We start from the raw sequence: 13,490 nt of genomic DNA, 5'->3' as shown, positions 1-13,490 counted from the left end.
AGAGTCCTTTATTTCCAGACCTGCTGGCCACTGGGTTATTTTGGTTTTCAGAGAACCTGCCGCCACCTCTGTGAGCTCCCTAGATGAAAGCAGGCACACGCGGAGTTATGGAGGCAGCAGATACCGGTTGTTGCGGGAGAGAGGTTGGCTGTTGCAAACCGTTGAGGTCACTCCCCAGGTGGCACTAAATGGGCTAGAATCACAAGGCCCTGGAGGGGCCGTGGAGTTGATTTTAGGCAACCACGGCCATCCTTGCTTATGTCTTGCTTGCTAACCGTTTTGTGGATGAGCCACGGCTAGGTTTTCCACAAGCCCTTTAATTCTTCCAGCAGACGCAGACTCTCTCACAACTCACTTATCTCCTGAGGAGATCCTTCAGTTCCCCTATTTGGTGGTCTTCACATTTTCTCATTTCTAGTGAGGTTTCAGGTTTGTGCTCTTCACATAAACTGTATCTCAGGAGGCAAGTGTGTGATTAAGTAAAGCTTCTGATTTGTCCTGCCTCAGGCAGGGACCAAGCCCATAACTGCTCCGGGTCCTGAAAAGGAGGCTGGAGAAAAAAGGAACCCCCTGTAACCCAGCCGGTGCCGAGCTGTTGGGCATGGAGGAGGGGGTGGGGAGCAGGGCTCCAAGCTGGGGGGGTAGAGTGTACCTTCTCCCTTAGCCCTCCCCAGGGCTTCCTTTGTCTCCACACACTGAACCATTAATGGCCACCAGACACCAAAGTCAGGGGAAGTTCTCTTCACTCAGGTTGGTGAGAGGTGAGGCTGTGAAGGAAGAAAGGCTGTTTGCACCTGTGTCTGTGAGGACTGTTCAGGGGATGGTATAGAGGGTAGAAGTGAACCACAGCTCATATGCCATTGCTTTGGCACACCTATCACAGCTACTTACTGAGTTCCCACCACGTGCTGGCTGCTGGGTGGGCATGTCCTCACAAGAGCCCTAGATTGTTGATTGCTGTGTACTTGAGTCCCTGTCTTACACTGGGCCATGCACTAGGCAACAGAGCTAGCAAGATACAATACACAGATAGCACCTGCCCCATGACTAGATAAATTACAGAGCAAGCAATGTCATGACCTGGCGCACAGGGAAAGATTCCAGCCTTTGCGGTCTGAGGCGGACGTCCCAGCCCATGGCCCACTACCCACTGTGTGACCTCACAGAAATGTCTTGGCCTTAGGCTTGGCTCTCCTCATCTGTTGAATGGGAATATTCCTACAAGATTCCCCTAGGGCCACGGACTTCCCTCCTCCCTGGGGAGCATCTGCCACGGAAACTCAGCATTCCCACAGAGAGCCACCCCTCATGCTCCCTGACAGGGGACCCAGGGCTAGGAAGCTGGGCTGGCTATGGGGCAAGAGAAAACCACTTTCCACCTGCTCCTCCCCCCGCCAGCCCAGCTTGGCTCCCACAGACCCCTGCACAAGATGAGGGAAAGAGGTCAGGGAGAGAACGTCATACTGTGTCCCCTAGTCAGGTACCACTCCCTGTCCTCAGTGCTGGTATCCAAGAGGAAAGAGGAGTTAGCAGCTGCTCCCCTTCTCCCTCACTCCGCCTTTCTTACCCCACTTTTCTAGAAAAGCAAAAGAGGGAAACAACATTAGCAAGAGGGGAATAGAATCAGGAGAAAGGTCACCTCCTTCAACCCTCATCCTTCTTGCTCATGTGGGAGCCCCATCTCACTTCTTCCCTGACCTGTATGTTGGAGCCCAACAGAGACCCTGAAAGTCTCATCTAGTGAAGATTTCCCAGGGAGATCCTTGTCTGCTACCAGGACACTTGGCTGGGATATGTTCCTGTCTCCTGAGTTCCCAGAAGCTGCCTCACAAATCAACTAGAAAACATGGTTCAGGGAAGATGGGGGCTGCCTATGAATATTATTTAAATAGTTTTATTATAAGCGCTAGCAGCAATAGAGAAAAGAGGGTAAATGGCCTTAAATGCACACCTCAGGGCATCAGCCTAGGAGCACAGGCTGAAGGGCAGCTCCCTGCAGCTTAGAGCCCAGATGAGTGAAGCCAGGACGTGGCCCCCATGGTAAGTCAGCCCTGCTGCTCAGCCCAGCCTGGCCCACACCCCCGGCACCATCCCCGGTAGGTAATGCTGATCCCTGCTGAGAGTTGACTCTACGCTTCTAGTGAGCATCCTTGCAGTGTACTTAGAGTGTGAGAGGAGTATTTTATGCATATATATAACTTGTAAAACACACATGTATTTAAATATACATATGTTAGCTTTCCACTCAGGAGCTAGAAGCCAAGTTTATTTGCCTAAAGATCATATCATTTTGCTTCATGAAAATTTTAAGTGAAACAAAAAAGGTTCCTCTTTTTTGTTGATTGTGGTAGGCATCGAGAATGCAGAGTTGGAAATTCCTGCTTAGCCTTTACTACTTACAGGGGTCTGGACATCTTCCCCAGTTCCTCCAGACACCCATGACTGGGTCAGGAGGCTCTGCTCCCATTTTATCCCACCTTCCTTCAACTTTCTTCCACTGGATTATAAGATCCTTTGGGCCAGGAATGCCCCAGCCCAGCTGGGGGAGAAAGGGTATCTAAGGCTAAAGGAGAAAGGGTATCTTGTCATGAACACAAGAGGGAGCTGTGGAGGTTCCTTTGGCAGAAGGCTGAGAGGCAGATACAGGAGGGGCCATGCCAGGAAGTTCCTTATCTGTAGTGATAATGACCTTGATCTTTATCCAGAAGCTCAGGGGAACCATGGAGGGATTTTGAGCTGGGAGGTGACATCATTGATTCTACTCTTTACAAAGACCCCTTTAGCTGTGGGTTAGAGGAGGGAAAGGGGTAGGGGTTGGGGACCAGTGGAATTAAAGACAGAGGCTAAGGAGGTGGCTATTTGGGTGCAGATAATTGATAAGACCTGAGATCATTGATAAACTTGGGAAGAGAGGGGAGGTTAGACTGAGATATCTGTCAGGAAACTGAATGCAGGAGATGGGGATTGTGCCCTGCACTGGGCCAGTTCTTGACAGTAAGGGACGGCTCTGCTCTCAGCGAGCTTAATCTAATGAGAAAGTCAGATGAGTAAACATTTGCCGTATAAATTCTGAGTGCTACAATTCCTAAGTTTGGGATAATATGGAAGCACACAAGAGGGGAACCATCCTTACTCTTGGAGAGGCCAGAAAAATTAGGGCCACTGGAATAGGAAATATAGAAGAAGGAGAAGATTCTTCTATGAAGATAATGAACTTGGTTCAGGATGGGATGAATTCGAGACACTGTATGATGTCCACGGCCTGGCCGGTAACTGATGTGTTTACTCATCTAGCACCTAGAGAGAGGTGAGGCTGGAGGTTCTTCTTTGAAGGTTATCAGCCTCTAGGAAGGACGCTAAGACCACAAAGGAAAAGGAGTCCAAAGACTGTAGATACAACAAGAGGTAGGAGGAGAGCCAGAAGAAAGAACAATCACAGAGGTCAAGAGAGGAGACCGTTTTAAGAAAAGAGGAATGGGCAGAGATTCACATGCCGTGCTCTAGGTTAGGTTGCGGGAGTATGGGTGGCAAGTGGAGACTAGTCAGTGCCGATGCTTGTGTGTGAAGAGCGTGAGGAGATGGCAATGACTGGGCTGGGATGTGGGGGTAAAGGGTGATTTCTTTCTTTAGTAAGAAATTTATATGGAGGGAGGCCAAAACCAGCAGAGAAGAAGGCACAGAAGGTTGCTTTGAGACATAACCACTGTCCTTTCCCTCATACTTACATCCCTTGCCTTTTGCAGTCTTCGAGCATTCTCTGAGCATCTTGCGTATTGTGGGGAGGAGGTGAAAGATAGAAGACAGTTCTCTGACCCTAGAGGACTTTCTTTGCATTTTCTCTTGTTCTCTGACAGGGACTGTGTCTCGTTCATGGTTACAGCTGCAGGATCTAGCACAGGGGCCAACACATAATAGATGCCCACTTAGGATGTGAATATTTTTCTGTTTAATTATAATAAAAGTATGAGTAGCTATCTTAAAGGAGCTGTTGGCTGACACGTCAGTAAAATATTAAGGTTTGCTTTAAGCCTTTCTGTTATTATTTTGAGTAATTTGCTCTAACCCCTTATTCTCCAGGCAGTTCTGCTCAGCTTGATTTTTGTCTTCAGAAAGAGAATAAAATTGACAGTCGAACTTTTCCAAGTCATAAATAAAGCCATCAGCAACTCTCCATTCCTGCTGTTCCAACCACTATGGACTTTTGCCATCCTCATTTTCTTCTGGGTCCTCTGGGTGGCCGTGCTGCTGAGCCTGGGAACTGCAGGTAAGGGTAGAGGGTTCCATCGCCTTTGAGTTGTGCGTGGAAGACCCTGCCATTTTGGAACCATTGACCTGTTTTGTAGGGACCAAGCCTCCGGTGGAACTGGAGGTGTCTGATGACAGCAGTGATGGTGCCAGTGATGGGGCTCTGTCGTGGGAGGGAGGGGGAGCAGGAAAATCCTTTTCCTTTTTTATACTGGCTTTAAAGAAGCTGAGTGTGTTTCTCGAGAGAGCAAATTCAGTTAGGACTAAAAGAGCTTTGGAAAAACTACAACATGAACAAAAGCCTCTAGAAAGAGTATTAGCAGGGCACCCGGGTGGCTCGGTCGGTTGAGCATCCGATTTTAGCTCAGGTCATGATCTCGTGGTCTGTGGGTTCGAGTCCCCTATCGGGCTCACTACTGTCAGCCTGTCCGTGCAGAGCCCGCTTTGGACCCTCTGTCCCTCTCTCTGTCTCTACCTCTCCCCAGCTTACACTTTTCTCTCTCAAAAAAATAAACAGTAAAAAAAAAAAAAAAGTTTATGGAAACAATACTATCAAATGTCTCTGGATTTAAATTTTGTCCAAGGTAATCTGCCAACTCCTCTCAATTTGGGCAATCAAGAAGGGCCCAGGAAAGGCCCTGTTAAGAGTCTGGCGTGCTCAGCAGAGCCAGCGTAAGTTTAAAACAAGTGCAGATGGATGTTCACATTGCTTAGGTCCTGAGAAGACAATACTGAATCCTCCACCTTCCTGTTATATCTGTATGATGGTTTTCTACCACGGGCATTCCTCAGAGTCAGCTAAGGTGCTTTATTAAAATGCAGTTGCCTGGGCCCTGTCCTCAGAGATGCTGATTCATTTGGTTTGAGGTAGGGCAAACTATATATTTTTGAAGCCCCATAACAGAGCAAAGAAATGCTATGTAAAGTACTGTCTGAAATGAGGTAAGGAGCTTTGTCAGAATATATATCACTCCGTCACGGAGAAAGTCTTGCTGTGGGGGAAAAGAAGTCACCAGAAGGAAACGATGGGCTTAGTCAAGCAGTAGGTCTGTGTTCTGGCTCAAGCTTCGCATCTTGCTGTGGGCTAGTAACAAACTGTGAGGACACGCAGCTAGGCTCGCAGGCACATGTCGAGCAGCCCTGTTCTGGATCGTCTCTGACTCCCGTGTTTGATTTGGATAAGGCCCACATCCACACTATGATGGGAGTAGGAAAGAGTAAGTTGCTTTCTGGGACTGTCACCAGACAGATAAGAGCCACAGCAGATGTCAAATCAATAAGGCTAATGTAACTCCTTACCGTTTTATCAAGTTTATTTGGTCCCCTGTCAGCTCTGGTCAACTATGTGAGAACTGCTGTGTCGTAGATTCTTAGGAAATTGGGGTCTCCTCTCTGTCCTCTGGAGTAGAAGGCTCATTGGAGATGGCTTCGAGATTGTCAGCAGGCTCCCTGGGAGACACAGCCCACACTTCCAGCCTCAGATGCACTTAGGAGCAATCTCTTCTGTTGCTCTCTAGAAGCTTTCTGAAGACCTGCAGTGAACTCAGAATAATTATCCATGAAGAATCCTTGGTTAACCAGATACGTGACTGTAATCAATCAGGATGAGTTTGGGAGTAACAAAAGACTAAAAAAAGCAGTGAATTAAATAAGATATAAGGTAATTTCTCTCTCACATAAATGAAGTTCGCAAGGAGGAGACACCGTGCTAGCATGGTCCTGTAGAGGTCAAGGACCTGGGCACTATCCTTCTTCCATTTCATTTCAGCACCTTGTGGCTGACATTCTCTACCACTGGCTTCCATCTAGTAGCTGAAGCAGACACTCGGGCTCCAACCATGTCATTCCAGCCCTTAGGAAGGTGGCGGAGAGGAAGGTGAACATGCCCTCTGCCCCCGCCCCCCAATTCCCGAAGTCAGGCCCTCACTTCCACCCCCTTGGCCACATCCTAGTTACTGGGCAACACCTACCTTCAGGGGAGGGACGGGAGATGCGGTGTCATTGGGGGCAGCCATGCGCAGTGCAAAAATTAGAAGTTCTGTTCCCAAGGAAGAGGGAAGAACAAATGTTGTGGGGCAATTGGAAGTCTCAGCTGAGGGCAACACTGAACAATTCCAGTTTGCCCACATGAGGTCATCTCAGTCCTGGTCAGAAAGGCGGGCAGTGGCCTTGGTACGTGCAGAAAACAAGCATTTGTTGGAAAGGGCCCAAATTCCTGGCTCGGGATTAAGACCTTTCTTATGTCCTCTGTGTTAAGCAGTGCAGTCCCCCTTTGTCGTACGCGCTGTTCTGCTCCAGTTATGGGTAAGGGAATTGAGGAAGGTCACGCAGCTAGGAAGTGGGAGGCTCTCTCTGGCTCCGGAGCCCTAGGAAGGGACCCGTGCTCTCTCCACCATCTCACATTTCCCATGGCTGCTGGGACACAGAATGAGCCTCCTCAGTTTTCTGTCAAGTCAAAGCAGTATTGTGACCACAGCAGCTGGCTGGCGGATGTGGCCTGTGCCCATAATGGTGTGTTTGGGGTCTGTGGTTACAGGACAACATGGCAGAGCCAGAGGTCAAAGCCAATTTGGGCTGGGAGGGAAGGGTGGCAGGAGGTGACAGGGGGTGGCACACTGGGTGTTGGACTGTAGTACGTGAACCCCTGCCCTAAAGAATCACCAGAGAAAGGGTGAGGTCGTGGGAAATATGGCTCATGACCAGGGAAGGAACTTCGTTCCTCCTCCAGCCTCTAGGGCACAGCCGCCCACCCCACCGTTCCTTGTCGGCTGTGAGCATGGCTGAAGGAAATTGTCCCCATGTTATCCCACAGTGCTTTGGGGTGGGGCACGTTCATTTGTTCTTGCTTTAATTCGTAAGGGTTAGGGGAGCGTCTTGGGGCTGAGGCCCTGGGCAAGGCCCTAGGGAGGAATGGTGGTCTCTCCTCACAGCACTTAGAGTTGAGTAGGACACAGTGACAATTAGACATGCGCTCATGGTGAAAATCGATGAATGTCACACTAGGAAAAATTTGGGGAAGCTCCAAGAGCAGCAGAACGGGGCTCTAACCCACTTTGGGAGTCAGGGAGGGCTTCTCAGAGGATGGGCTAGAAATTGCCAGATCAGAAAATGCAGAAAGAAGCCAGAGGGGATTCGACAGGGGTCACAGGCAAGCACCAGGAGAGGACAAGGAAAGAGCCAGTCCTGGGATTGGGATGCAGCTGGAAGGGAACAAGCCCAGGGCTGCCTTGGGAGTGAGCTGCCAGCGTGGTGCCCCTTCAGCTCCCCTTTAGGCCCAAGTTGGGCCCAGGACTTAGGGGGCATGAAGTAGCCTCTGCCCCAGGACTGAGAACAGGAGAGGCAGGGAGCCAGGAAGGTGATTCCGTGGGGCCGAAGGGAGTGCCTCAGGGGCCGTGTGCTGAAGTGCGGCCATTCCCTGTCAGCGGAAGGAGGAAACCAGGCAAGAGGGTGAGGAGCAGAAAGGCAGGAAAAGCTGGGTCCCCGGGGCCTGACCTAGGCTGGTGAGCTAATTGATCCTCCCTTTACAGGAGAGAAGGGATCACACAGAGCTGTAGCCTTCCCTCCGCCCTGGGCTCGGGCATCGTAAAAACAAAACAAAACAAAACAAAACACAAACAGACTGCTGTCCCCTCAGGCCACCTGACTCTCCTTTCCACTCACCTGTGGGCTGAACCAGGTGCACAGAACTCCTTTGTTCTCAAAGGCCTTTTCACTCGGTGCCAAGCCACCACTCTGGGTGTGGGCAGGTCATTTCTTTGCCTCATGTCATTTTGACCTCTGGGAGATGCCCCGGCCACGCTTGTGGGAGGCTGGGGGCTGCCCTCAGAGCTTGTGAAAAGAAGCCAGGTGATGTGGGTGGTCAGAGATGGCTACGCAGCGCCTGACAGTCTCATTTCACGTCCCCTCAGGCAGTTACAGGATCCTCCAGTTCTTCAGTGCTGTGGCGGTGTCCACAGTGGGTAATGTCGTGTCAGATGGTTGAAGAAACTAATATTTTAATGTGTAGAAAAGAAAAAAAATACAGAAAGAGTGAACTTGGGTTGTTTTTGTCCAGGTGAGCAGTTTCTCCAGTGACTATAAATCAGCCTCTGAGCTAGTTGACAAATTCTGGCTTGTTCGGGGATTGTTTCAGCAGAGCACATCAAGGCCCTCCAGCAATGACATTTATTAGCCCATCGGGACTTGTCTGCTACCGACAAAGTGACAACGACTGCTAAAATCCAGTGGAAGAAAGTGAAAACTGTAATAACCTTGGGAACCCAGCAGGTGCAGGTGGCAGGTTGGAAGGAGCCCACGTGGTCTCATTATGCGCCGTTGTCATTAAGGTGGTCTGGAAGCCCCAGGGTCAACCGTGGAAGAGGCCCATCTTGGGCCGGCACTTTCTCCCCCTACGTGCTGCAGTTAGGTGATCACAGGGATGGATTTGGCATGCTTGGGACAGGCAGAGGGCCGTGCTTGGAAAGGAGGTAGTAGGGTTGGACAAAGGGTGTCCCATCAAGGGACCCAGGATCTAGCTGGCTCTGGGCTTCCTTGGGCGTTAATCCTCTGTGCTTCCCTTTCCCCAGTTTTGCAATAGAAAAATGATGCTTTCCCCGGATGCTTTACAGGGATGTGAGGAGGCCGAGATGGGGCCAGAACTTTGCTTTGCAAATAAAGGACCATATATGTTCCTTATATTGGGAATTACTGTTAACTAAAGAGTACCTGGAACTAGCTTCAGCTTTACTCTCCGCTCTGCCTGGCATATTTGAGAGCACAGTTTAAAAGACAATTGTCTTCTTTTTTAAGTGATGAGAGATCTAGAAAATGATTGACATTAGTTCACAAAAACCTCCCAGCAGCCCCCACCTGTCCTAGGAACAGGTGGAGGGAACTTGCACAAGAGAGATTTGAAGCAGCTCCTGCTTTTTGGAAGTTTATAGCCCCTTTGGGAAAGTGCAAAGGAAAACAGTCTCCATGAACATCTTCGTCCCTTTGCCCCTGCTGTGACCTTCATCTGGAAACATCTCCTCTTCCCAACTTGCCCTTTCTACCCGAAACGGCTTAGAAAGCTAGTCATTCTCCAAGAATTGCTTTGAGCATTATATTTCTTAGAAAATCTATGAATTCCCCAGGCATACTTAATAGTGCTTCTTCATTTTCCTTGCATTTTTTAATATTCTTCGTTCTTTCAGCAGATATTCATTGCATGCGTACTGTTGCAGGCCTGGGAACTGGAGGTACAGCCGTGAATGAGGCAGAGGCACTAGTGAGTGGGGAAAGAGGGAATAAATAAGTAAATATATGTCAGACGGTGAGAAGTCCTATGAAGAACAATAACGCAAGTTAATGACTTGTTACCATCCAACTAGGGAATGGACATCCTGAGGGCAGGGGCCATGTCTTTTTCTTTCTGTGTCTCTTTATTCAGCGTACAGCCCCTAAATGAGTCCAGTAAATGTGTCCTGAATCAGTGAGTGGATTTGCATCAGTGCTGTGTGAAATGAGATATACACATAGGTTCTACATCGAGATTTTCTTCTCTTTCCCCCTAATCTTCATGCTGTCAGAGTAGAAGCTGAGCCAGTGGGAGACACGGGCAGGAGGGATGTCACTAGGACGCTTGAGCCAATTTGCTGGAAGAGGCCAGTACATAGAATGTACTAGAAAGTCGAGCCCTTCCAAGTTGGGCCTGGTTCCTTTGGGAAATTATCCCAACCATCTGGACTGCCTTCCTTGAGAAATTGCCATGTATGTGATCATGAATGTCACCTTAGTCTTTCAAAATGCTTTAAAGCTTGCTTATAGGGGCGCCTGGGTGGCGCAGTCGGTTAAGCGTCCGACTTCAGCCAGGTCACGATCTCGCGGTCCGTGAGTTCGAGCCCCGCGTCGGGCTCTGGGCTGATGGCTCAGAGCCTGGAGCCTGTTTCCGATTCTGTGTCTCCCTCTCTCTCTGCCCCTCCCCCGTTCATGCTCTGTCTCTCTCTGTCCCAAAAATAAATAAACGTTGAAAAAAAAAAAAAAATTTAAAAAAAAAAAAAAAAAAAAAAAAAAGCTTGCTTATAGTTTCTAGATTTATGGTTAGCTTCATGATGAATTTCCTCCAGGTTATATGGATGATGTCCAGAAAATTGTCTCAGATCTCTATAGTAGGATATATTAGGTATATATAGGATACATTGAGATATACATATGCTATGCTGAGGAAGTTTGATTCAGTTGTTCGTTCAATAAATATTTATTGAATATTTACTGTATCAGACCCTGTTATAGAAGCTAAAGGTACAGCTTTCCTTCTAGTTTTGTAGCTAGAGGAGGATAGGGGGACAGGCATTAAATAAAATACGTAAGTGAATTCACAATACATTAAAAGTTGATAAGTGGTATGGGGAAAATTAAAGCAGAGGGGAAGAATGAGAAATGCTTAAGGGGAGGTGCAATTTTAAAAAACAATTTTTTTTAATCTTTATTTATTTTTGAGAGAGAGAGAGACAGAGTGCGAGCAGGGGAGGAGCAGAGAGAGAGGGAGACATGGAATCCGAAGCAGGCTCTAGGCCCTGAGCTGTCAGCACAGAGCCCAATGCGGGGCTTGAACTCACGAACCATGAGATCATGACCTGAGCTGAAGTCGGACGCTCAAGTGGCTGAGCCACCCAGGTGCCCCAAGGGGCGGTGAAATTTTAAATGTGGTGAGTGGGAGAGGGCTTCATTGAGAAGGGGATATGTGAACAAAGATTTGAAGGCGGTAGGGGCAGAGCCATGAGGCTGTATAAGGGAAGGGACCGTGTTCTTGGCAAAGGGAACAGCAAGAGGCATGGGTACTGGGGGCACAGCAGGCAGTCCTCTTCCACTGGAGTGGAGTCAGAAGGGGGTCAGAGAGGGCATGGTGTCAAATCCTCTGGGCTTGTAGCCTTTATAGGAGCTCTGGTTCCAATCTGAGATGGGAAGCCATTACAGTTTTAAGTAGAATATTTACATGATCTGACTGATGTTTTACAGGCAGCCGTCTAGGGAGGAGCATAATGGCCGTGATGTGACGTATTGGATTCTGTGTCTATTCTGAAGGATCTCCCGATTTATTTGTGGAGGGATGTGAAGGAAAGAGATTTAAAGATGGCAGTGAGCAGCTGGAGGATGGGACTGCCATCAGCTGAGATGGGGCAAGACTCTGAGTGGAGCATTTCAGGGGAGATCATATTGGTTTTGATTGTGTTAACTGAGATGTCTCTTCGGCAGCCCGATGGAGATGTCAAGTGGGCAGTTAGCTGGTTGAGTCTGAAGTTTCTGGAGAGATCCCAGTTAGAGATCTCACTTGGAAATTTGGGAGCATATAAATGGTATTTAAAACCATGAGAATAGAGTGAGTGCAGAGAGAGAAGAGTGGAAATTTAAGGACTATACTCTGGGAATCTTCAGTGGTTGAGCGGTCCTGGAGCTGAGGAGGAATACAGAAATGAGGCTGGCTGGGGCTTCAGGGATATGTGAGTGGCGTCCAGTGTGTCAAATGCTGCTACCAAGTGGGATAAGACCCAAAGACTATCCACTGAATTTAGCAACGTAGAGGTGAAACAAAACCGCTTGAGGGAAGTGAGAGGGAGTAGATCATGATTGCAGTGGGTTTAAGAGAAAGAGGGAGAAAAGAATTGGAAAGAGTAAGTAGAGGCAGTCTTGAGGAATTGGGCCATAAAGAGGAGCAGAGGAGTGCCTGGCTGGCTCAGTCAGAAGAACATGTGACTTGTGATCTCAGGGTTGTGAGTTTGAGCCCCACATTGGGTGTAGAGATTATTTTAAAATAAGTTACTATTTTTAAAAAATTAAGAGGAATAGACAGATGGCAAGGAAGCTGGAGGAGAGTCAAGAGTAGGTTTTGTTAAAGACGAGAAGTGGTTAAAAATGATTCGGTTGAGAGGAATACTTGGATGAAAGAAAAAAGAGGGGAATATTGCTGAATAGCTATCATCAGTAGGTGAGAAGGGAGATCCAGAGGAAGGGTTAGCCTTAGGGTCACTGACAATTTATCATATTAAGTAGGGGTCAGGTAATGGGTTCATGCTGATGGCAGGTAGATAGATGTCAGGGGTAGGTACTGGCAGAGGTTTTCTGATTGCTTCAATTTTCTCAGAGAAACCAGAGGTGAGATCATTGAGAGAACGTGACAATGGGGGGGAAAACCCTTAGAGGTTGAAGGAGAAATTAGGAACAGTCCAGAAGAAGGAGAGGTGAATAGACCAATAAAGCAGTATGTGAGTTCCTGAGAGTCCCTCAGATGGTATCTTCTTTCTGATTTCTTGTTTGCTTCTTTCACATCCCCCACCTTAATTGCTGATGTCTAGCATAATTCCAACGTATAGTAGATACTTAATAAATACACGTTAAGTCCAGAACTGGAATTCTGTCTACCTGTATTTCAGTTACAGCTAACCTGTCTTGAACTCATTTGTTCAAGTGTCTTACCCATTTAATCCTCAGAGTAGCTGCATGCATGGCGCTCGGAGCCATAAGACAGGACAGGGTCACCAAGGACATGAGGAGTAGGTATAAATGTCTTCAGATTGCACGTGATGAGACAGATGTTACAAGGTCCCCTCTGCCTGAGCGTGGTCAGTCATTAGGGGTGGTGCGGAGATAGATATAAATCTCAGCCTGTGTGACTCAAGCCTAAGCCTATAACCACTGCCTCAGGGTTCATCTTGTCCACCCTTTTTATCTTTACAATGAGGGAACAGGGGCCCAGGTTGCTTATCACAAGTGTCACAGCCGAGACTGGAACCAAGTCCTCTCCCATTTCAGTACCCTTTGCACCTTTATTCTTGAGATCCACAATATCTTGGGATCTATCTGAAGTCCAGTGCCCATTAGCCCGTGTTAGCTACACGTTATAGTGACTATGTTGTTAACAGTCCTTATCCACAAAGCCGCTCCTCCTTTGATGAGGGGCTCTTGCCTGCACTGACACTGTCATCCAGGAGAGGGCAGTCTTGTGCGCATAAACACGCCTGCCCCACCCACAGGCTGTAACCACTAGTTGCTAGGCTTTCACCCCGGAGCCACAGCACCTCATTCTTCAGAAAATGTTTGCCTGAAACTGTGCTTCTTGAGTAACAGGTTTATCCCCCAGGTGGCATTTGGCAGTGTCTGGAGACATTTCGGGTTGTTGTAACTAGAGGAGGGGAGGGAGGTTGCTCCTGGCACGTAGTGGGTAGAGGCCAGGGATAATGCTAAATATCCTACAGTGCACAGGCAGCCCCCCCTCCCCACCCCCAACA

The 13,490-nt window shown here is 48.4% G+C and overlaps 1 protein-coding gene across 8 annotated transcripts in view; it reads left to right on the top strand.

The window, feature by feature from the left end:
- Window positions 1–13,490, top strand: part of SLC44A3 (solute carrier family 44 member 3) — a 116,681-nt gene that overhangs the window by 44,107 nt on the left and 59,084 nt on the right. For all 8 annotated transcript variants that reach the window (XR_007154598.1, XR_007154599.1, XR_007154597.1 and 5 more), the window contains exon 9: window positions 4,078–4,264. Coding sequence is in view for 1 of the 8 variants with exons in the window: in XM_047869641.1 (XP_047725597.1) it covers window positions 4,078–4,264 (187 nt within the window). In the remaining 7 variants the exon portion in view is untranslated. The remainder of the gene's footprint in view (window positions 1–4,077; window positions 4,265–13,490) is intronic.

Source organism: Prionailurus viverrinus, chromosome C1, assembly GCF_022837055.1.
Source record: "Prionailurus viverrinus isolate Anna chromosome C1, UM_Priviv_1.0, whole genome shotgun sequence".
In the NCBI taxonomy this organism is placed as follows: Eukaryota; Metazoa; Chordata; class Mammalia; order Carnivora; family Felidae; genus Prionailurus; species Prionailurus viverrinus.
Note: the sequence above shows the minus strand (reverse complement) of the source record. Positions and strands in the feature narration are given on the sequence as shown.